Source organism: Pseudorca crassidens, chromosome 5 (genome assembly GCF_039906515.1).
Source record: "Pseudorca crassidens isolate mPseCra1 chromosome 5, mPseCra1.hap1, whole genome shotgun sequence".
Classification (NCBI taxonomy): domain Eukaryota; kingdom Metazoa; phylum Chordata; class Mammalia; order Artiodactyla; family Delphinidae; genus Pseudorca; species Pseudorca crassidens.
Window position 1 is genome coordinate 84,149,949 of NC_090300.1, and position 25,347 is coordinate 84,175,295.

At 42.0% G+C, this 25,347-nt stretch overlaps 1 protein-coding gene across 6 annotated transcripts; it reads left to right on the forward strand.

Moving 5' to 3' along the window:
- CD80 (CD80 molecule) lies at positions 1 to 24,091 on the forward strand. 6 transcript variants are annotated; one of them, XM_067738801.1, is made up of 7 exons: positions 1 to 316; positions 1,577 to 1,681; positions 10,557 to 10,874; positions 15,645 to 15,926; positions 20,234 to 20,347; positions 21,566 to 21,680; positions 23,513 to 24,091. In XM_067738801.1, the coding sequence occupies exons 2-6, from the start codon at positions 1,585 to 1,587 to the stop codon at positions 21,640 to 21,642; spliced, it is 888 nt and encodes a 295-aa protein (XP_067594902.1). In that variant the 5' UTR covers positions 1 to 316; positions 1,577 to 1,584; the 3' UTR covers positions 21,643 to 21,680; positions 23,513 to 24,091. The 6 variants fall into 6 exon arrangements, with proteins under 6 accessions (XP_067594902.1, XP_067594905.1, XP_067594903.1 ...); XM_067738804.1 differs by having other exon boundaries at positions 1,580 to 1,681; XM_067738802.1 differs by lacking the exon at positions 1 to 316 and adding an exon at positions 1,016 to 1,039.
- Positions 24,092 to 25,347: the final 1,256 nt, after the last annotated feature.

A 25,347-nucleotide genomic window follows, 5' to 3' on the forward strand; every position in this document is an offset into this window, starting at 1 on the left:
GGTTTGTGACACCATCTGGAGGGAACAGTAGGAGAGCAGAGGGAGCTTCCTCAAATTGCACATAAATAACACTCTGCTCATCCCCTGATTTGACTTGTGTTTCTTTTTTTTTTTTTTTGACTTAAGTGTTTCTGAACATCAGAGTTCTCTACCAAGTAAAAGGAAGTTGGGAGGGGAAATGCCACCTCTGTAAAATATCACTCAAAGACAACTGAGTGACTTGCCAGTATTTTGGAGACAGCAAGAAAGGAACAGAAGTGGGGCCTCATCCTTCGATTTTCAACACAAGAGAAAACGAGGAATTGTTCTTCAGCAAGTAAGTACATTTACTATTAACTTAATATGGGATAGCTTGGTAGACCTAGTGACCAACAACCTGACTGCTTTTTAAAGAAACATACCGTCACTCTTACCTCCAAGATGCATACTTTCGCCCCAAAGGGCCTTCAGGGGGTCTCTTATTCCAACATACTTGGAGAATCATCATCAGAGTTACGGCCCATTATTTTAAGTTTCCTAGGTGGTAGGAAATATTAATTTTGTAGGCTGAATTTGAGTTTTCCACAACCAGCAAAATTCTGATGAATAAGTGAATCCAAGCTAATCCTGACTAAAAATGGAGTGTGGCTGATAAAACAATCCAGTTTGGCTGAAAAACTGGCTCAACGAGGGGTCCCAGACATTTCCCTGTAGCACTAAACTGTCTCTGGTGGCAATCTGAGAGGATCACATAAGAGCACAGCTTTCATTTTTATTCCTAAAGTTTAATATATTTACTAAAAAAAACCAAATCCGCTTCCTCACATTATAGTACATAATATAAATAAGTAATGTTTTCAGCATGTCTTTTCTCTTCCTTTTTTACTGACACTTTTCCGTTGATTGAGATCCTCTACCCCTTTAAGACATATTCTTTGTGTAGAAGTATTCAAAAATGGAAACACTTTTTTTTGTTGTTAATATATTAGGAAAGAAGTAGTTTCGTGACTTAAGTACTGCCTTGGACAAAATACGCCCTTCCTGGTGCTCTGTGTTCTCGGTATGTTCTGAAGAGAGTCCAAGCTTTCATGGCTGGGCTTGCTGATATCCAGGGCCCTTATAGTTAGTTCTCTGTGTTTCTAGCAGTCTTCATCATCCCTTCTGGCATTGGGAGAGCGGTGGTTGGTCCTTGGAACATGCATGCACAGGCAGGGTCACTTCCGCAGAGGTCCGCCAATTTTTGCTTTTCCCTAGAGATTGTGCCGTGACTTAGAGGTTGCTCAGATGACGATCCCTGACTCATTTCAGGCGGCCAACTAACAGGTTTTACAACCCATGGTGGGCCAGTCTTCCTTCCTGGGTGACTTTTATTTTTTCCTTTTCAGGTTGTGGAAATAAATCCATAATATTTTATATTTAGGAGTTTGGACACCCAGGTACAGCATCCAGCCTCTCCTCAGTGTGTTTTGCAAACACTGCGAGAGAACCCTCTGTGTGGGGCAATTGAATTGTCTTCTGCCTTGCCTGGTGTAAGCTGTGAGGTGCCCGAGTCTCATCTGGCTTGAAATTGTTTGCTTTTGTCTTCCATCCTCATCAGCAGAAGCCATGGATCACACGCTGAAGTGGGGAATCCCATCCAAGCGCCCATACCTCAAGCTCTTTCAGCTCCTGGTGCTGGCTGGTCTTTTTTACTTCTGTTCAGGTAAGCAACCTCCAGGAACTTGACTGAGTCCACTGCTTCAGGGTTTAGAGAGAGGAAATGGTGTTCTCTGTGCTGCCTCCTTCTGTGAGACGGAAGGGACCTTCAGGGTATTTCAGTTCGTTTTAGGGCTGAGAAAACAGGTCCAGAGAGGTTAAAGGACCTGCCCTTGATCACACAGCAAGCCAGTGGCCAAGTTAGCTCAAGAACACAGACCTTAAAGGAAAGGTGGGGTGGCGTTATTTTAACAAAGCCAAAAGCTGATTCAGAAGGACAGCTTCGAGTTGTGATCTCTTCCACTAGGTGCTTGTTTACATTTTGTGAAACGCTAAGGCACTGGCCTTGGGCTCTGGTTCCCAAACTACATTTCTATGAGACAACACAGCTAAAGTCTTCTGCTTCTAAAACTAAACAGTGATGATCTTCTTTCCAAGTTGAAGGGGGAAAAGAAAGTATTGATAGTTGTAACATACAATCTTCTTAATATTAAAATTTTCTCAATATTTATTTTTATGCTTTAGGTGCTGATGCCCTTTGTCAACACAGGCATCTGACATTAAGTAGTATCAGATTTAGCACAAATCATATTTTGAGTTGTTTTTAACTTACTATATAGGTATTTCAGGTGTGTCCTACAAAGAATATTTTGATTTCTGGAGGCTTTTGTTCCATCTCAGGTGCTGGACTTGGGGGGCTGCTGGGAAGGGTGGTGCTGGTCCTGCTGACAGGGTGGCTCTGACTTTTTTTTTAAAGTCAGAACAAATAAAAGATCTGCTTTGGGGGCTTCCCTAGTGGCACAGTGGTTGAGAGTCCGCCTGCCGATGCAGGGGACGTGGGTTCATGCCCCGGTCCGGGAAGATCCCACATGCCGCAGAGCGGCTGGGCCCGTGAGCCATGGCCACTGAGCCTGTGCATCCAGAGCCTGTGCTCCGCAATGGGAGAGGCCACAACAGTGAGAGACCTGAGTACCACAAAAAAAAAAAAAAAAAAAAAAAAAGATCTGCTTTGTGCTGAGCAGCGTACTACCTAGTTTCATCAAAACAAAGAAGAGCCTTTGCCTCCTGCAGCGTTTCCTAATCTGCAAAGAGCCGAACATCAAAGGGCCTTGTCTTGGTTGCCTTGGTAAGCGTTGGTTACTTAAAACTGCAGCCATCACCCAGAATGACTAAGGTGTGAGGGAGGGCACTGGAGGGAAGGGATTACTGTGACTCTGGTATTTGTACATTGTCTGTCCTGAGCTGTAAAACTTGCTATTTTACACTGCTGCTGAACCAAGAGAACCATGAGTCAAGTTTCACATCAGATTTTTTATATCTTACGGACAGTATTATTTCCAACAGTTACAATTTTCTTCTGGGTAGTCGGGGGCAGCACTCCCAATCTAGAGTCTTCTGGGGAATCTTAATGAGTTTTAAAAGATGTAGAAGGAAATGTACAGGCTTCCTAGAAATGTGGTATGTGTGCATGCATGCGTGCAAGCGTGTCTCTGTGTGTGTGTGTGTGTGTGTGTGTGAGAGAGAGAGAGAGAGAGAGAGAGAGAGAGAGAGATGAAAGGGGGGTGAGGAGAGAGAAAGAAACAATAAAAAAGAGAGAAAGTATAAAAAGAAAATTAAAACCAAGGCTATAACAATTATACCAGAAAAATTAGGGACAAATGGAAGGAAATAAACTTTGAGCTAAAGAAAGATATTTAGGAAAGTACCTTGTTCTACAGCTACATTCAGATTTTATTGTTGGTATACTGAGTCAACAAAGGAATCCATGAGTTTCTTTTGTCTGAACACCTACTGTGTATCAGGTGGGCCTTAAAAACTGAGCCTGGGATTCCTGCCCTCAAAGAGATGCATGTTAGTTGGAGAAGGCAAAACAAACCCACAAGCAAGTGAAGAGCAGTGAAGTGACTGGCCCCGACTGTAAGCGCCCCAGACCTGGGAAAGCTGGGACCAGGGTGGGCTGCGGCAGCGGGGCAGGCTTTAAGGTGAAGGACGCGGAAGGTAAGGATGAGTCAGGGGTGAGTAAGGATGAGTCAGGTTTATTCTTTTGTTTAATCATTTATGAATTCAACAAACACTGAGCATCTCTTATGTACAAGACACTTTTCTTGGTCCTGGGGACAAGTTGTGAGCAAAATTGACTTGGCTTTTGCCTTCATGGAATTTACAGTCATTAGGAAGAAGATGAAGATTAATCAATCATTCAAATGAATGTATGACCGAGAAACTCTCTGTTTCTCTGCCAGAGGGGACAGTGGTGAGAGTGATCTGGGTGAAGGTGGAAGGAGCAGCATGTGAGGGACACACAGGAGCAAGGAAGTGTAGGTGGGCAGTGTTGGGGCAGCAGGGAGACAGGGACCAGGCTCCATAGGGCTTGAAGGCCAGGGATCTGAATGTTATTTGGAGGCACTGGGAAGCCATAGAAGGATTTGAAGCAGGGGAGTGACACGGTCTATATCAGTGCTGCTGACACTTTAATTATACATGCCAATCACCTGGGGGTCTTGTTAAAAAGCAGTTTCTAGCACAGGGGATTTTTTTTTTTTTAATTGGAGTATAGTTGCTTAACAACGTTGTATTAGTTTCAGATGTACATCAAAATGATTCAGTTATACACATCCACTCTTTTTCAAGTTCTTTTCCCATTTAGGTTATTACAGAATGTTGAGCAGAGTTCCATGTAGCACAGGGGATTTTTAGAGCAGTAAAAATACTCAGTATGATACTGTAATGGTAGATACATGTCGTTACACATTTGTCAAAACCCATAAGATGTACAGCGCCAAGACTGACCTCTGGTGTAAACTGGACTTTGGGTGATAGTGATGTGTCAGTGTAGCTTCATCGACTGTCACAAACGTACCACTCTGGTGCGGGATATCGGTGGTGGGGAGGCTGTGCCCATGCAGGGGCGGCGGTATACGGGTACTCTCTGTACTTTACGTTTATTTTGCTGCGAACCTAAAACTGTTCTAAAAGGTAAAGTCTGTATATATTTTTTAAAATGTAGTTTCTGCTTAGGTGGGCCTGGGGACGGGCCTGCATTTCTGTATTTCTAACAAGCAGCCAGGTGATACCGCTGGTCCACAGACCTTTAGCTTTAGTAGTAAAGCTCTAAATGATATATATATTTTTAAAATGGTGTTGCTGAAGCATAAAGAATGGCTTGTAGGGCAGCCATAGGGACTGCCAAAACCATTTAGTAGCTTATAGTACTTGATGATAGCGTCGATGAAAAGAATGGGATTGGAGGGAGATGGAGGGATTGGAGAATGTGTATGACGTAGAACTGGTGAGGATTTGCCAGACTGAAGTGCAGGTGTGGATTGGGCATGGCCTGTGGGAGACAAGACTGGACAAAGAGAGTGGAGTACAATCACGGAGGACTTTGTTCAGGGCAGGGGATTTGCACACTAGCCCCTCCTTTCCTCTCCTGTGTAGGAGAGCTGCACTTCCCCCTGACACCCCATCCATTGCTGCCCAGGACAGGGGACCTCTCTTTCCTGCACAGGGTGGTACCAGCAGGGCTCCTCTCCACTTCTAGTTTGGTTTGTGGAGGCAGAAACACTGGACTCATGTGCTCCAGAGACTGGTGGTTGTCTAACATGGGCAGCTTTTCCTCAGAGCTGGGGTCCTCTCAGGGAGACACAGCTCTCAGGGGAGGGGAGAGGCCTTGGGTAGGAGTAGCCAGGGATGCAGGATAGGTGTTGGCCTGGAATTCTGTGGCATGAGAAACACTGAGCTAGAGGAAAAGAGTGCCCTCAGAGTGCCACTGTGAACAAAGCCTCTTTCTTCCCTCCCACCATGTTCTGTCTGCATGCTGCTGGCCAAGGCATCCTGAAAGCCACGCTTCTTGCTATGACTACTGTGATATCAGCTGTTGAAGTCCCCGAGCATTTTAGACATATACTGTTTAGGGAGACACATAAAAGTAAGGATCAGATTTATAACGAGTGTGTAGGCTGCGCCTATAGAGGAGAGAAAGTTGGCAGCAATGTAAAAATCAGATGACAAGTCTAAATCTGTCAGCTGCTGGAGAGCAGATACCTCTTAGCCTCCTTGTGTGCCCAGCACCCAGCCTGGGGCCCACACAAGCCCCGTGGATGCTGGTTCACTTAATCAAAAGCACTTAGAAGGGCCCCAAAAGGTCACTTCCTTTGTGTTAAAGGTCACACAGACCATTAACAGTAAATCTCCAGGTGGTGGGATTACAGGTGACTTTTATGCGCTTCTGTATTTTTCATTCTTTGCAAATTTAATGTGTGCTTCTTCTAGAGTCAGGGAAAACCTTTATTTAAAAAGCACACGAAGGTCCTCAGTGAGATACGTTATGGTACACGGTGATATAAGCTGCTGTGCGCACCTGATTCTTTCTCCTTTAGGAGAAGCGGTGGTGCAGCCCTGCTGACCATTGCTGGGGTTCACCTCTGAGGAAGGGGCATTGTGGCCAGCCCAGTGTCCACACTGCCTTGCTCTAGTTTGGAGGGACTAGGGGATACTCATGGCTTCCTAGATTGGGTTCTTATTTTTTTAAAGCTATACATTAAATTTTATTATTGTATCTCCCAATTGTCCTGTATGGTTTTCTTCCCCCTGCAGTGACATAAAGTTCACTGTTTTAAAGTGTACGATTCCGTGGTTTTTAGTATAATCACAATGTTGTGAAAGCATCACCACTACCTAATTTCAGAACATTTCTATCACTCTAAAAAGAAACTCCATCCCCATTAGCTGTCCCTCTCCATTCCCTCTGCCCTGTCTCCTGGTAGCCACTAATCTAATTTCTGTCTCCGTGAATTTGCCTATTCTGGACATTTCTTCTAAATGGAGTTATATTATATGTGGCCTTTGTGTATGGTTTCTTTCACTGAGCATAATGTTTTCAAGGTTCATCTATGTTGTAGTAAGTATCAGTACTTCATGCCTTTTTTGGTTGAATAATATTCCATTGTAGATTGAGTTTTGAGAGGTACATTATTTGTCTAAAACTAGTGACCTCTATGCTTGTTGGAAAAAAGTTCCCTCTCTTGGGGGTTTATCGGTGGAGAGTTGAAGTGGTCAGGAAGGGCAGGGGTTGGGGACTTGACTCAGTGCAAGTGTCAGCTGGTTACCACAGTGATTCTGGCCACATCCTGGGTGTGATTCAACACATGAGGTGCTGTGTCTGAGAGAAATAGCCCCATGAAAAAAATCTGTATAGCTTTTTTTTTTCTTCTTTTTTTTTTTTTTTTGCGGTACGCGGGCCTCTCACCGCTGTGGCCTCCCCCGTTGCGGAGCACAGGCTCCGGATGCGCAGGCCCAGCGGCCATGGCTCATGGCCCCAGCCGCTCCGCGGCACGTGGGATCCTCCCGGACCGGGACACGAACCCGTGTACCGTGAATCGGCAGGCGGACTCTCAACCACTGCGCCACCAGGGAAGCCCTGTATAGCTTTTACAGTTAATAAAACACTTTACCTCTGGGTGTCATATGACCCCCCATGGTAATTATGTGAAGTAAGTCAGGGAGATAGTATTATGCCCATTTTGCAGAAATTATACCTTGGCCCAAGGAGTTTAATCAACGTGTTACAGGTTATGATTCTAATGCACAGCGGTGGAAGCAGATTTCATCTCCTAATGCCTAGCCAGGCATTTAGCAAATATTTATGGAGCACCTACTATGGGCCAGGCCCCGTTCTAGGTTCTGCAGATATGGCAACAAGCAAAACAGATAAAGCCCGTGCTCTCATGGCCCCCAAAGTAACTCCAGCTGATATATAGCAGCTGGAGACAAGCTCAAAGAGAAATAAATGAGGGCAAGGGGCTAACAAGTGGCAGGATGGGTGGGGTCAGGGGTTAGGTGAGGGTCCCCCTCACCACAAGGGGACACCTTCCCTGAAGGAAGCAAGGGACGGGGCTGTGTGGATGTCTGGAGAAGACAATGGTCCGGGTCGTGTGCCTGCACCATGTAAGGTTTTACTTGCATTCCCTCACAGAAACCTCAACTCATGTTATTAGGTAGGTGTTGCTAGGCCAGTTTGTAAAATGGCAAAGCAAGCTCAAAATCCAACTATTTAGGCAGTAATGCTGAGACCTGACTTTCCTCTCTAGAACCACTGAAGCGGACAAAACCCTTCAGAAATCTTTCGACTGTCTTCTTGTAAACGCATGTAGCAGTCCCTGAGTATGGAAGCAAGGTCCTGGTGGGAATTGCCCAGAAGATTTTTGGTTCCTCTTTTCAGTCTGGTTCTTCCTCAGCATCAGCATCTGGTGAGGGGATCTCACATAGGAACATCGAAGAGCCCATTGATGGTTTGCTGTTGACCTTTAGACAAACACCCACACTTCTCCTCAGATGGCTGGACAAAAACTCCTTAAGAACTATGATTGAAGTTAGCTCACTTTCAGTTAAGATTTATTTTTGCTAATGTCACCACATGTCAAAATGAGTTAGAAATCCTGGATTCTTTTTGGGTGGGAATAAACAGGGCACAGGAAAGACACAGTTATTTAGGACCCCGGAGGAGTGAGCTGCTTTCTATCATGGGGTCTTTCTGGCCCACAGCAAGACCAGGGTTCCATGCGTCTGACATAACCCCTGAGTGAGATGAAAGAGACCAAAAGGTACAAGTTGTGGGTGAGAGGAGGGAGAGAGAGGAAAGGAAACTCTTACGGAAGACCTGTTATGTACTAGGGACTTTTCCATTTATATCATTTTATTTGAATTTAAGTTTACAATGATCCTGAGAGGTAGGCATCATAACATTTTTACAGATGAGGAAACAGGTTAATCAGAAAATGGCTGAGCTGAGACTAGATCCCAAATCAACAGGAATCCATAGTCCATGCACCTTCTACATATCATTTTGCTTTTGTTGTATCTCTTTTTAAAGAGAGTTTGGGTTATTTAGCTATTCTTTGCTCCCCTCAAGTAGGCCTTTTCATTTATTTCCCCCTTTTCAGTTATATTCCCTAAATCTAGGGCTGGCAATGTTCAGCACGATTGTCGGAAGAAGGGCCTTCGATCGTCCTGAGGTACTTCACACTGCTGTGAAAATATCTACCATCACAATACTCTCTTCCTAAATGCTGCGGTAGGGCCACATCCAGTCTGATGGAGGCAGGTAGAACAGCTGGTGAGATGGAGAGGTGCTAGTGTCCCATGATCCTACTGCCCAAGGAGAGTGGGCCTGGAAATGAGATCCCTATCCTAGTGAGACATGGGCCTGCCCAGGGGTTCTGTGTGGCTCTGGAGGATACCGGAGGGAAGATGCAACATGGTAGCACTGGGGGGGTTTGGGGGGGTGGTCAGTTGTGAAAGCAGCAGGGCTTTAGAGGAACTCTGCTTTTAGGTCAAGCACAGCATAGGAAAAGTTAGTATGCCTTCTAAACCAAAAAACCAGAAAATATAGTCTGACAGGGATTTTGGTGCTACTGATGAGTGCTTAGGAAATAACAAAAAGATGGAGTTTGGATGCTGAAATATTGATATTTCTGTGATATGCTGATGGGAAATGGGCAAATGTTTTAAATGGGGACCCTCTAGCAAAACTAGGTTGTAGGGCACCTGTTGTGCGGATTGCAGATAGCCAAGGGAGATAAAGACAAGATATCCATCTGTTTAGGGTAGCTGGAGAGGGCAGAAATTGTCCAGAGGAGTAATGGAGGCCTTGTCAGGTGGGGATGAGGAGAGTCATTTCAGAATGAGGTCATGGGGTCAAGCCGGGCCTGGAAGGAAAAGGACTGTTTCTCAAAGCAAAAGAGCCCCGTGATGGAGCCCAGCTGGGAGCGGGCAGTGCTGGCTTACTTATCCTAGAACTGGGCCTCAAATGGGGAAACCAGTAAACAAGGAGAGTGGCCCAAAAAGTTCTCTGCAAAACTGGGGCAGTTTCCTTTCCTGGGCTTAGTTTCCTCATTTGTAAAATAAGACCAGCAAAATGATCAGGGAAATTCCTTCAAAATCTCACATTCCTTAAATATGACTTCCCTATCCCTGTGGGAATAACATTGTCTAACTGGTAGTTGCCACTCACATGCTAGGTCTCCTAAAGTCCTTCTTCTTTTGGGACTAGTGTGCCTTCTCTCTCATTGTCCATGGACAGACAAATGGATAAAGAAAATGTGATATATACATACAACGGAATATTAGTCATTATCATTATATCCTTAAAAAGGAAGGGAATTCTGACACATGTAAAACATGGAGGAACCTTGAGGGCATTATGCTGAGTGGAATAAATCAGTCACAAAAAGACAAATACTGTATGATTCCACTTAGATATCTAAAGTAGTAAAATTCATAGAAACATAAAGTTGAGTGGTGGTTACCAGGGACTGGCGGGAGGGAGAAAGCGGAGTGGTTTAACGCATACAGAGTTCCAGATTTGCAAGATGGAAAAGTTCTGTTTCACAACAATGTGAATACACTTGATGCTACTGAGCTGCACATTTAAAAATGGTTAAGATGGTAAAATTTATGTTATTTTATTTATTTATTTTTTTTTTTTTTTTGCGGTACGCGGGCCTCTCACTGTTGTGGCCTCTCCCGTTGCGGAGCACGGGCTCCAGATGCGCAGGCTCAGCGGCCATGGCTCACGGGCCCAGCCGCTCCGCGGCATGTGGGATCTTCCCGGACCGGGGCACGAACCCGTGTCCCCTGCATCGGCAGGCGGACTCTCAACCACTGCACCACCAGGGAAGCCCTATGTTATTTTTTAATCACTATTTTTTAAATGGAGAAAAAAAGCACTGGGGACCAAAGAAACCAAAATCAAACTGAACACTCCAATCCTGCTTGGTACTGGATACAACACTCAATTCTGTTACCGTCAACTCCAAATTCTTGCTTGTGCAGGCATCTATATTTAATAGGTATATGATCTTGTTCTGTTTGTCTCTCCACAGGCATTATCCAGGTGACCAAAACAGTGAAAGAAGCAGCAATGCTATCCTGTGATTACAACATATCCACTGAAGAACTGAAGAGAGTTCGCATCTACTGGCAAAAGGATAATGAAATGGTGCTGGCTGTCATGTCTGGAAAAGTGACGGTGTGGCCCAGGTACGAGAACCGCACCATCACTGACGTCACCAGTAACCTCTGCATTGTGATCCTGGCTCTGCGCCTGTCAGACAATGGCACCTACACCTGTGTTATTCAGAAGCCTGAGAAAGGGTCTTACAAACTGAAACACCGGACTTCGGTGAAGTTAATGGTCAGAGGTCAGTGGAACTTTCTGATTTTCAGTAAGCCGGCAGACTCTTGATGCCCTTAAAGACATACTCCTATTGATTTAAGTGGAAATTTTACCAAAGAGGGGTGTATCTCACTTCATTTCTTAGGGTTGAGTCTCTAGTTTTACAGTGAACCCTAACGGTTTTCTCAGGATGTCCTGGAAATATCTATTAGTTGCATTTCTTGCACTTTGACAATCTAAGTTCATGACAATCACCCTGGAGCACTATAATGACCTGAAGTATCTTCTGAATCATAAAGGGACACATTTGATTTGATGTAGCTATACTATTAACTGGATTTGATCCAGTAATATATTCTTGTAAAGTATGTTGAAAGGTATAAGAGCAATGCAGGCATAAATACTATGGCTATTGTTCTATTATATTTATTGTATATTTGAAGCTCTCCTCTAACGGTCATTCCTACAAAATTACATGTTAGAGAACTGTGAAGGGCAGGGTAGGAAGAAGCCGTGACTTAACCACAGGTGATACTGCTAGAGGATACTAATATATTCTGAGCCCTCATTGAGAAGTGGCAGCCCTGGGCCATTCCCTCATACTTGAAATTCAAACACATTTCTTTTTCTTCCTGGGCACTTGAGGCTTTAGTGGAAAGGCTCAAACCTTTTAATAAAAGATAATAATTAACCTTGATATCAGTTAACTTAAGTGGATCCTTAGTCAAGTCTTCACTGTTCTTCCCTGCTTTTGGTCTTCAGTTATATTGAATCTTTAGCTGTAACATCCAGATCATACCTAAAGCTTAGGAGGTAAGCCAAATTCATATGGGATTATCTTGAACTTCACTCTGTGTATTCCCTAACCATGGAGAGAGCGAATGATCATATGGTGGTGAGATATGAGGGGTTCTGAGAAGCCCACCTCCTCCAAAATTCAGACCTGCGTCGATTCCTGGAATTCCCACTATTATAGCCTCTCCTGCTAATTTCAGCTTTTTTTCCCCACAAGATCCCTGTTAAAGATAAAAATGTGTTCCCTGGGGGAGATGGCACCACAGACATATTAGCCTGTGTTAGTTAATTACATTAGATACATAGTTAGTTCTCTAACAGAATATCCAGACAGAAGTAGACTTAGAACATGTACTTTTTTTTTTTTTTTTTTGCGGTACGCGGGCCTCTCACTGTTGTGGCCTCTCCCGTTGCGGAGCACAGGCTCCAGACGCGCAGGCTCAGCGGCCATGGCTCACCGGCCCAGCCGCTCCGCGGCATGTGGGACCCTCCCGGACCGGGGCACGAACCCGTGTCCCCTGCATCGGCAGGCGGACTCTCAACCACTGCGCCACCAGGGAAGCCCCTAGAACATGTACATTTTGATAGAAAGATAAAGAAGAAAATCCAAGGAGAAGAGGCAGAGTTTCAGGGAGGGCAGGCCCTAGCAGCAGGTTATCGTAGGAGACCAAGGACAGCTAAAGTGGTAGCATGGGAGCGCTGAGGGCCTCAAAAAGGAGAGTGGAGCACCAAAATCAGGTAAGGGAAGACGAAAATGGAAAGTCTACTTGCTTAATTAGACACAGAACCAATTCTGGTATTTCCAATCGAGTCAGTTAGAACAGTGCGTCCCAAATGATAAGGTGCTTATGACCTGGGGATGTTGTTAAAATGCAGATTCAAAGGCAGCAGGTCTGGCACTTCTAACAAGCTCCCTGGTGAGGCCTGTGCTGCTGCTGAGGATTGCAGTTTGAGAAGCAAGGCCAAGGTGACCAACTGTCCCATTCTGCCCAGGACTGAGGGGTTTCCTTGGACATGAGATTTTCAGTGCTAATACTGAGAAAGGCTAACTGGGACAAGTTGCTTTCTCTATATTTGCTAAATGATATAATAGCAGCATAATATCAATGGATGAAAGCCTTCATTAAGCAGCACATTTGAGGAGCTCGCTATACTAGTTAACATATTAACTAGGTTAATGGATTTTTACCTTTCTAAAGCATATGCACCTTTTCCTTTCCTAATAAGATATTCTTACCCTACCAATTTGGGTTAATTGATTAAAATGAGAGACACAAGAATAATTCTTTGATGGTTCACAGTCTTGCAAAGCCTTAGGAGCTGTTACTCTAAACAGATCACCTTATAGAAGGGATAGGAGACAGAGCTTAGGCTGTTCTAAGCCCAGCCAGACCTTGAAAAGATGGTTTTTAATATGATCCTTGGTATTAGTGGCATTCTTGCGGCTAAATGTTTCTTAGAAAAGCAAAGTGCAGAAATGAACATGAATCATAATTAGGATATGAGTTACTTGGATTTGTTATTCCAAGTTATAACATGACATACTGATGTTATGAAAAAGAAACAGAATATTCTTGTTGTTAGCTACCAGTGTAATTATTTGATCTTATAGGAAAAATTAAAGGAGTAAAAAATAATAATGTCAACCAAAAATGGCTCGAGAAAATGTCAAACTTAATTTAGGAACAGGATTAATTCAAAAAAGAAAGGTGACTCTATCCCTAACCAAATCCAAGTTTTTCTTTTTCTTGGCATTTATAGTCACTTGTCATAACTTTGTGCCACCAGGCAGTCCTGGAAGCTTTCACCTGGCAACTTGATTTAAATGAGGGAACTCATTTAAAAGAGGACAAATTTAAGGGCTTCCCTGGTGGCGCAGTGGTTGAGAGTCTGCCTGCAGATGCAGGGCACGTGGGTTCGTGCCCCGGTCCAGGAAGATCCACATGCCGCGGAGCAGCTGGGCCTGTGAGCCATGGCCGCTGAGCCTGCGCGTCCGGAGCCTGTGCTCCGCAATGGGAGAGACCACAACAGTGAGAGACCCGCGTACCGCAAAAAACAAAAAAAAAAAGAGGACAAATTTAAGACTCACATTAGTCTATTAACTAACTTCCTGTGTGTCAGGCTCTGTTCTATGTGATTTATATTAACGATGTCATTTAATTCTTACAACGCTGGGAGGCAGGTATTATTATCCCCATATTACAGATGAGCAAACTAAGACTAAAAGTGGTTAAGTAATTGGCCCAGTGTTAAAAGGCAAAACTGGTTATAAAACCTGGTCTTGGGACTTCCCTGGTGGTGCAGTGGTTAAGAATCTGCCTGTCAATGTAGGGGACACGGGTTCGAGCCCTGGTCCGGGAAGATCCCACATGCTGTGGAGCAACTAAGCCCGTGCGCCACAACTACTGAGCCTGCGTTCTGGAGCCCGCATGCCACAGCTACTGAAGCCTGCGTGCCTAGGGCCCACGCTCTGCAACAAGAGAAACCACCACAATGAGAAGCCTGTGCCCGGCAACGAAGAGTAGCCCCTGCTTACCGCAACTAGAGAAAGCCCACACGCAGCAACGAAGACCCAATGCAGCCAAAAATAAACAAATAAAAACAAAACAAAACAAAAAACCTGGTCTTGATGACCACTGTGCTATACTACATCTCTCTGTGAGACTCTGAATTCTGAAAAAAAACTAATATATAAGATGAAGTATGGGGGGATTGGTCCCCCACATTATGCTAAGAAGTATAAATTCTTTAAGCCTAACAATAAGTGAGGAAGAGGTGAGGGGAGTTTTTTCCTGTGTTCTCTGCAGTCATTTCACTATGCTTTGCTTTATTTTACTATCTTATTAAGGGGCAAATACACAAATGAAAGAGTGCCTCAAGTATCTTGGAGGAATATTAGGAAGGTCTCTCTGTCCTCATAAGGCATGTCAGAACAGTAAGGGAATCAGTAAAGTACAGTGGTTGAGATTACAGGCTCAATAGTGTAAAATTTGGACAGAGGTTTATCTGATTAAAGACTACTTTTGAAAAAGTAAGGTAATGCTAAACAAACTTTAGAGTAGTGTTACCTACTTCCCACCTCAGTAGTGTGGGAAGTAGGGAGACAGCAAAGTTAAGACCATACAAGTAGATTTACACAAGTTACTGTCAATATTCTGGTTCTCAGTTTGGATGGTGGGTTCTCAGGTGTTTAGTACAGTATGAATTAATAAATAGATACATAAAAGAGAGCTACTTTGTATACCTCAAAAATTAGGAAGAAAGAGGAGAAAAAGAAGTAAAAGAAAGGAAGGAAAGGAAAGGAAAAGAAAAGAAGGCAGACATATTTTAATCTGCTTGTTTACATCTCTAATACCATGGCATTAGTATTTTTCTGAGAATATGTTTTTCAATATAATCTTATTTTTAATGTTTTAATAAAACAGCAATGTTTGAAGCTCTAAAAAAAAAAAGGAAAGAAAAGAAAAGAAGTCAGGGGAAGGGAAAGGTCTGGTATCAGAAAAACTTGAATTCAAATCCCAGTTCTGCTACTTACTGGTTGTGATTTCTCTAGACCTCAATTTGATTATTTATAAAGTGAAACATTGTATTAGGTTAAATCATATGAAATTACTGATATTTGACCTTTTTTGCTCTACAACCTACCTCCTAGGGTTGTTGTAAAGATGAAATGAGATAATGTCCAGACCTAAGAAACATTAACGTGTTGTCTATTATTTTTTTCTTCACCTCTTGCAAATGCAAGTATTGATACCATGTCAGTATTTATTCACATGAACCTACTTCTTTCTTTAATAAGTGCCCTCCTACCTCCTTATGAAGAATTGATATAACCAATTCAAACCAAAATTAGTCTTTGGATTATACATAAATATTAATGACTTATGGGAAGTTGCAAATTATATTTTATTATTCTGATTAAAGATAGGTATTTATTAAAAATATAAACACACACACAAATATGTAATGATATGTACTTACGGCCTTGTTCTTTCTTCAGCTGACTTCCCTGTCCCTAGTATAACTGATCTTGGAAATCCATCTCCTAACAACAGAAGGATAATTTGCTCAACCTCTGGAGGTTTTCCAAAGCCTCACCTTTCCTGGTTGGAAAATGGAGAAGAATTAAATTCTACCAATACAACACTTTCCCAGGATCCTGAAACCGAGCTCTACACGATTAGCAGCGAACTGGATTTCAATATGACAAGCAACCACAGCTTCGTGTGTCTTGTCAAGTATGGAGGCTTAACAGTGTCACAGACCTTCAACTGGCAAAAATGTAAGTGATATTGTTCTGGGAAGTTTCTGCTGTGTAGAGTCTAAAAAGAAAATAACTCAGCCAGATGCATCACAGAATTATGTATATTGACTCTGATAGTATTTTTTTGCAGTATTTTTAGACATGCAAATAAAATGATAATGACAGTATTACTATGACTTATTAAGGTCACTGTACAAGGTTTGACTATAATGTCACTAGACTTATTTTCTTTAATAAACATTCTAAAATTTAGACATCCAAGTAAGTTCTATCCATCAAGTCAACATATTGGGAAGTTATTATAACAATATTGTTGTGATTGAAAGCACTAAGAATTGTCCTCCTTTGGATTTGCTCTCTGGGCTTTGGCACTTTCATTTTGGGGGCCCCCTCCCCATGGTCCCATGATGTCAAATCATTGTCTTTTGAGGGTGAATGTACCTTTTAAGAACTACAGGTTCATTTAGAACCAAGTCGGTCATTTTTAACCAAAACCATGACCAAATAGTTTACCCTACATGTAGTAAACTTATAGAAGTTTCTTTCCCCAAGAGGTGAAATCATCTGGAAATATAAAATGGAAAAAGTTGGGCTTTTATAAATTTATGCATATTAAACCCATAATGGGTTATTACAGAAGAACTCAAATACTTGAAATACATTTGTAACTTGTTTGGCTGATTATAAGGAGCACCACCAGGCCTCTCTCAGCCCTAGCCCCACTTATAACAATATGTTTTGTGGCTGCATAGTAAAAAATTACACATCGAGCATAATTTATTATGTGTAGTATGTCTTACATCTTCCTCTTATTTTTGCTTGTAGTAGAGGAGATATTTTAGACGGTCTAGTAGTTCATCTTAGTGAATGATTTACTCTAGATCTTTCTATCTTGAGTGGATTCTTTATTTTCCTCAATAGGTAATGAGATAAAATTTTGACATGATTTTATTAATAGTACAAACTCATCTCTATCATCTTTTATGTATTCTAAAGAATTCATAAAAATGAATTTTGAATCCTATAGTAAAAAGTTTATTAATTCAGCATTCTTGTCACTTTACTGATATATAATTATTTAACCACTTTTAGATTATCATGACTAAGGTAGACAGTATTACACAAATTAGTAACAGCAGCTTCAATTATATTTTATTTTGGACATCATTTATATTTGGAATATGAGTACATATGATACTCTAGGGCAAGGGTTGACAAAAATTTTCAGAAAAGGGCCAGATAGTAAATATTTATTCTTTACAGGTCATTTGGTCTCTGGCAACAACTCAGTTCTGCTGTTATAGCATGAAAGCTGCCATAGAAAAGACAAATGAATGACATAGCTGTGTTTTAACAAAATTTTATTTAAAAAAATAGGTGGGGGGCTTCCCTGGTGGCACAGTGGTTGAGAGTCCGCCTGCCGATGCAGGGGACACGGGTTCGTGCCCCGGTCTGGGAGGATCCCACATGCCGTGGAGCGGCTAGGCCCGTGAGCCATGGCCGCTGAGCCTGCACGTCCGGAGCCTGTGCTCCGCAACGGGAGAGGCCACAACAGTGAGAGGCCCGCGTACCACAAAGATTAAAAAAAAAAAAAATTAAATAAATAAATAAATAAATAAATAAATAGGTGGTAAGCCAGGTTTGGCCTGTGCATGGTAGTTTGTTAACTTATAGGAAATAGAATGTAGTCCTTTATATAAAAGGATGGAGCTATTATTTAAAGATGATTTAGACTGCCCAGCTTTATCATCTTTTCCCTAGTTTGCCTTCTCTCAATTCTTCCTTCATGCTAAGGATGAGCAGTATCCCTTTTCACGATAATTGAAAACACTAGTTCTTTGTCCTATTTGGTCCACATTCACAATGACTAATGGAGAGATGATTAACAGTATGTGTTTAATCATTCTTTCTTTCATTCAGTTTTTATTAAGTAGTTATCACATACCAAGCATCTTGCTAGGCACCAGTGTTGTCTTTGTGGTCAGAGAGCTTTAAATACTTCAGATCTCATGAACTGGATGGCAAGTATCATTTAGAGTCAAAAGCAAATAATGCATTTGTGGGGGAGGTCAAGGGGTGACTGCATAAACAAACGTAAATTAGGTGTATAGTCGATAGGAATAGTTATGTCAATGTGAATAAACCTTTACTATTTAAATACCCACTCTTTACCCCAAATTTATTAATTAAACAGATTGGGTCTATGGCTCTTTTAGCCTGGGCCGGCCCAATTTGTTAACCCTTGATGTACTGGAAGATATATGTGTGTGTGTGGAAGGGGTCAATCAGAGTCCCACTCAGGCTGTCTAATGAGCTATATGTGCAGATGTCGTCACACAACTATGCACTTGGGATTTTGGGTCTGCCCTGGGGTGCCTTACCAGGTTCCTAATAGGTATCACGACAGAGCACATTTGCTGCAACTGGTTCCCCTTTCTGTCTCTTTAAACACATACCTTCTTTCCAGGCTGAGTGAGGCTTGAGGATGGATGAGGAGTGACCTCTGAGAGGAAGCCAGGAGTGAGTTGGAATTTGTGAAACATCTAGACTCCCAGGATAATAGCAAGAGCTTCTTTGTTATTTGGGGTGTCATTCTGGTCTGCAGAGGCCAACTCTGTTAATCACTCGATGTCTCCACCCAATCTGGTGTTTTAGAGAATAATAAAAAAACGACTTTCCCTAGTCTCTAAGTAGTAGGTTCTCTATGGTCAAATGTGCATTTTATAATGATCACTGTGGTGGAATGTGTAGGAATTATTAAAGCCTAGAAAACCAGAGGCAAAGAGACCAATATAAAGGCGACTAAGTTGGAGATCAGAAAAACCTGAACGAAGGCGGTTGCTGCAGGAGATTTGGAGAAAAGGAATCAGTTGCAGGGATTTTCTCAATACAGCATAGAAAGTCAGTGGGAGCTACTGGGCAGTGAGCACAAAGGTAAGCCTCCCCTTTTATTTGGGTCACTGATGGTGCTGCCATTCACTGAAATGGGAGAATGCGGGTGGTAGATATGCTTTGGAAAGAATACATGGATACTGAATTCAATTTTAGTCAGGTGGAGATGCTGGCATCCAACCATTAGTCAACGGCTGGAAATACAAATTTGGGGCTCAGAAATGAGATCAGAAATATGGTATACAGATTTAGAAATCAGCTGGTGTTTCCAAACTTGGGTGTGGATGAGATCACCCCATGATTACCGGGGCCAGTGAGAGGAGAATGGGATCACAGATGGAGCCATGGGGAACAACGGTAGTTAAAGGACAAGAAGAGGAAGAAGAGCCTACAAAGAAAACTGAGTCACAAACAGAAACTGAAGAATGTGGTGTCATAGACGTCCCAGGAGGAAAAGTGTCAACTGGGCCGAATGCTGAGGAGAAGTCCAATAAGCTAAAGACCGAAATTTATCCCCAAGACTTGTAATCAGAAAAATGAGAAATGGTACTTTAGTAAATGCTCAATATTTATTTGTAAGCCATTCTGGAGAAATCAGAAGAGGATGAGCTGCTAATATTCCTTTTGTGTCCCTGCCCTTCTCCAGACGTTGCTAACTATTCCTCAAAGGGGTTGAAAATAAATGGTGTAGCTGCTGCTCCTGAGCGGGAGGGACTGACAGCAGTACCGCATACACCTTTCTACTCCCACCCGCATCCTTCCTAGTGTGCCCTGTCTTTTCTCTGTTCCCTGTGCTCTACAGCTGATAGCCAGTTTGTAGAGCTCTCCTTCAGGATGATCCTACCTACTACCAAGCCATATCCATGCTTGGTTCTTTGCTGGGTCTCTTCTATTCTTCCAGAAGCTCTAGGCTGTATGATGAAAAATGTGTATCTGATAATGAATGCAAAGTGGCTTCTGTAGCTTTAGGCAGCTACTGTAAGGGGTGTGTTTGTGTGTGTGTGTGTTAAAGAGGACACCCTAAAAGGGAGAAGGCATGACAGAGCTGGAGAAGGAAAAATAAGGTATCTCTAGAACACAATATCAATTATTAGTAGCAATACATAGTAATATCAGCTATAGAAATGAGATAGGAAGACAAGATAGCTTTTAAAGGCGTTCCTGAGAATCTTTTTTTTATGCCAACTTAACTCAGCAAATGCAAAAGTTCAAATTTTCTTTTTCACATTTAATATCTGACATCTGGTATTAGTTGCCCACAAGTACGTGTCTGATGAAAGAGTTATGCAAGAAAAATGCTGGAAGCTGCATTTTGGAGAGCTGACCAGGCAAAAAAGTGAAAAATGCTTTACAGTTGTATCAATATAAGGGGCACAGAATGGGTATCAGGCAGTTGGAAACACATTAGAGCTGACACTATTCTTTTCCTTCAGCAGCCAAACCAGCCCCTTCTGCTAATCAGCTCCTGCTCTGGGCCATTATTATCCCAGTCTCAGCATGTGGGATTTCTGTGATCATTGCAGTAACACTAACATGCCTGTCCTGCAGTAAGTAATATTGTACTATCACAACGATCTCAATTCCTGGACACCCAAACTCTACCAGTATGGGTCAGCACCCCTCCGAGGTTTTAGCCTATTTTACTCTCACTTTTGGACCAAATCTATGGAAACTTTAGTGTCTCCTTTACTTGTCTCAGCAAGTTCTGTTCATTCACTGGACAGATATTTCTTGGACACCTGCTATGTGCCTGGCACTCTACTAGGCACCGGAGTTACAAAGATGAGAGATCACTGCCCTCAAGACACATTCTAGTTTAGTCCTTTTATTTTTCCCCCAAATGTATAATATTTTCTTGGAGACACTGAGGCTTGCTAACTAAATTGAAAACATATCTGATACAAAGTGATAGTCTAATCTTTGATTTGGAATTGGAGGAAAGGCAGAATGACAAGGTTTAAGGGTAAGAATCATTTTCTTAGAGGAGGGTAAGATGCACTAATGAGATGTAGTTGAGCAACTATATGGCCACAGGTGATTTTACCAATTCTCAATTCTTCAGAATTTATTTTTGGATGAAAGATCAGGAGTGAGGAAAGAAGAGATATCTAGGATTTTTTTTCCTATGAATCTAAATTTTTGGCTTTACACATATGCTACCCTCAATCTGTAATTAAATGAAGAGGAACTGCTAGGCCAGTGCTAAGGCTATAGTCACCATGAAGGAACACCAAGCAAAGAAAGAACACTGAGCAAAGAAAATTGGAAGACCAACATCTGCTGATTTCCCCAACTTTCAGCACAAAAAAATGTCAAGGCTCGAGGAAGTGACTAGAGACTCTTTGCTATGAACATCCTACCCCACGGGTAGGATAAAGAGGTCTGGTGGGCTCAAGGATGTTCTAATACAGACTGTGAACCTCTCTAGTTCAGAGTTTTTCATCCTTAGTACGATTGACTTTGGGAGCTGTAGAATTCTTTGTTTTAGGGGGCTGATCTGTGCATTGTAGGATGTTTAGCAGCATCCCTAGCCCCCACTCACCATATGCCAATAGCACCTCTTGCCCCTGTTGTGACAGCCAAAGATGTCTCTAGACATTGCACATGTCCCTGGGGGGTGATGGTGGTGGTGGCTGTGGAAATCACCCCTGGTTGAGAACCACTCCTCTAGTTCTAAGCCAGTTGAAGGTTTGCTGAAATACATGGGCGTGATTTAAGGGAAACTTACCTACCTAGATTTTTATTGCTTGTGCTTTGTCTTCAAGGACATGCTGCAAGATGGAGAGAGAGGAGGAGGAATAAGGAGAGCATGGAAATGGAAAGGATTTCCCCATCTACATAGGATCTGTGGAAGGACTGGGCTGACCAGAACACCTCGAGGTATCTTCTCTACCAGTGTGGGATACGTGAGATCTTGTGCTCGTGAACACAGAGTTTTCTTCCTCTCAGTACCAAATTTAAGATCTTTTACTACTACCACCACCTTTTCAAAATCCACATTCAATGTACTCTAAACAGATGGTTGGCACCTCTCTCCTTTCTCCCCACATAAAATTTGCTTCTTGTAACCTCTTCCTTTGCCGTGCCATTCTGTCATCTTGAAATGTTCCCCTCTTGTCAGTCAACTCAGTGTCTTTCAGTATCTGTCAAACACGTGTACTATTCCTGGGCTATCTCCTTATTCTGATCACTCCTTTTTCCCTGTATCCCTCAGTACTGTTGGACACAGACTGGGGTCACTCTGTACTAATTCAGTAACATCTCATTGATCTGTCTGCCTCTTACTAACAGAGTCATCTCCCACTGACCCAATTACGGAGCCGAATTTCATAAAGAATTACCTCTCCGTGTCATTTTCTCACTTAAAAACTCAGAAGAGACCCCAGGGTCTACAGGAAAAGTTTCAGAACTTTTTACTTTCCACATTCCAGCTGATCTCTTCGGTCTAAACATCTTCAGTTGTTTCTGTTGTTCTTCACACGGCAGTTTCCAAAAGCTCCATGTGAACACACTAAATGTCAATAAATGGTGTCCGAAACCTTAGATTTGATCTGATTCTACATATGATGGGGTAGTTATTATTTGTCCAAGGATGTTAAGGAAGCCTAAACACAGCATCAGCTTTTGTGAATCACACTATTAGTTTATATCAATTTTGTGCTATCCTAAAATCCCCAGGTCTTTTCAGGTAAGAGAAACATTGAGACATTAGGATCCAAAAGACTGACATCGGGACCAGGGTAAACCACTATAAATCAGTCTCCATAAACAGTTTAGTTTTGACTTGTGAAGGTTAGGGTAACAGCGGCATTAAAAAATGAGATTCTGCAGAGTTACCTTTAAAAAGAAAGTAAGTGAACTATAATACCTGAGACTTACATAACAGGTTATGTTTTACAAACGCATTATTTCATTTCGCCGTATAAAAATCTCTGTGAGCACGATCTTTCTATCTCCGTTTTATGGGAGAGAAACCCAAGGCTGCCAGAGGTAGAGTGATCTGCCTGAAGTCAGACAAATAAGGAGGAAAACCAGGACCCAAACTCGACATCAAGCTCAGGTTCCTTTCACAGCAGCATAGCAGCCTATGCATATTTTCCGCACAGCAGTCTCTCAGCTTCCTATCCTGCTTTCTTTTCATTTCAACTTCTTGCTCATTCTCCAGGATGCCCTTCCCACGATGTTCCCCTCAGTTCTGCAGTTACCTAGCATTTCCCTGACTTTCCTTCCATCTTAGAAGTTTTCTGCTCAGTCAGCTGATCCTTCATAATGAAGCCAGGAACCCAGTCTCCTTCACAAGTATTCTGTGGCCATCTTGCCCAGTTCAAGCAGTTCTGCCCGACCACTAGAGCAGTGCTCTCTCTAGCACGTCACTCTGCACCCTGGGTTTATTTTCAAGTGCTGTGCCTTATATCCTTTACCAAATTGTAGGCTTACTGAGAAGAGCAAGCATGCCTGGTACACCTTTGTTTGCCCCACATATACGTGAGCGAGTGCCTTGATCTATAATGTTTGGTTGGTTCGTGATAGCTGGTGCTTAATATTTGCCTGATATTTCATGTAGTAAAAATTGTCAGACTTGTCCTAAATTCTCTCATAATTTAGACTTGCCTTTATGTTCTTTAGCCATCAAAATTAATATCTACAATGTTACCTCAAACTGGGAATACCCTTGTGATAAAAAATATAAACATTTTTAATGTTTTCTTCAGGTCCCACATCCATCTGAGATCGACCTCTTCTTGGAGCTTCCTCAAATGGCCAGGATTATCCCACCTCAACCTTCATGTATCTGTTCTCTAGGAGCCTCTTCAGTCCAGTGGCTTTGCTGAAAGTGACTAGAGGAGTATGATGGGGACAGAAGTAGCTATGGTGACCCTGGCCAACGATTTGGAAACACAGAATTCTTTAGGCCTGGAAGAGACATTAGTGAATACTTTTACTAATGACAAGGACATCGAAGTCCTGGAAGGTGACTTGAATTGTAAAGGCCAGGGCCAGAACCCAGATTTCCTGGCACTGGTGCTCTTTTCCTTCATCAATCCAGCTTTGTGCTATTAACTGGTATGTGTGTACACACACACACACACACACACACACACATCAGTCAAAGTGCTTCTGGAAACAGAATTTATCCAGTATCAATCAGGTCAATTTCAGAGACTTGATCTGATGAAGGAATAGAGAAGGATGTTATGTTGTTAAAAGCAATCTAATGTTAATGTGTGGGAAGTATGGTGTATGTACACCTAGATGAGGTTAATGGAAATATTATTGGTGTTTAGCCAGCACATTTTCATTGTGTTCTCCTTTATTGTTCTCCTACTTCTCTACTAGGTTCAGGAGGAAGTAGACCCATCTAAAACTAATTTCCTCTGACAGGTAGAATGAATGACTTATACAGTAAGTCCCCTACATATGAATGAGTTCCATTCTGAGAGCGTGTTCGTAAGTCCAATTTGTTTGTAAGTTCAACAAAGTTAGCCTAGGTACCCGACTAACACAGCGGCTATATACCGCTGATTTTACGCTTGCTTCTGGACATGCTGGGCTTGAAGTAAATATACTGTTACTACTGTACTCTATACAGTACTGTAAAGTACACAAAAGCATAATGGTGCATGCACGTGACAACGTATGCCAGACACTTGAACTAACTTACGTGATTGGACGTGCGAACACATGTTCGCATCTTCAAAAGTTTGCAACTTGTTAGTAAATGCAAACAGAATGACTTTATTTTTTGTTTTGTAAAGTAAATCAAACTTAGCAGATCATAGGTCAAACAAGAATAGATTTTGTTGAACTGTTTTTTTTTCTTTTAAAAGGAGCAACTAAAAAATAAATCAATACTATGAAAAGCCCAGATGAATGCTTCTTGATAATTCCTTGGAAAAAAGTTGGTAAGCCAAAGTAAATACTGTATTAGAGAACAAGGGCATAGCAAAATACTTAATACACACTGCTAACCTCTGTGGTTAAGACTGACACAACCAATAAACTGTTAAGGAGGAAAATGCAAACGTCTCTAAGAAAAGATTTAGCAAAAGTTGTGCATGTGTACAAACCACACACAAACTTTTTTTTCTATTTAAAATTTATGAACTAATCAATAACTTGTTCTAGAAAGTAACTGCAAATGAAAACAGCTTCATAAGTTCATTTTTGTAATAAAAATTGGCATATCTATTTTGTTACTTCAAAGACATATAAAGGAATTAAAATTTATTTTTAGTTAAATTAAAAAAAAAACAGTTCACAACTTGAATGTTGGTATGTAGGGGACTTACAACTCAAAGCAATAGTAAGGTTGGAGAGTGATAATTTGTTTAGTTCACATTGGACTGATACTCTCCTTAAATGGCTTTATGCTAGTTTAATCTCATTTGTAAAATCTTTATGAGAAGGTTCTCATTTAAAATGAGATAGGTTTTATGTATGTACAAAAGAGTAAGCTGTCTTTAGCAGAAATTGATTGAAGTAATGAAAATAGCATTCCATAGGGCTTCCTTACATTCCTAAAGTGGCTTTTCCTCCATGGTATTTC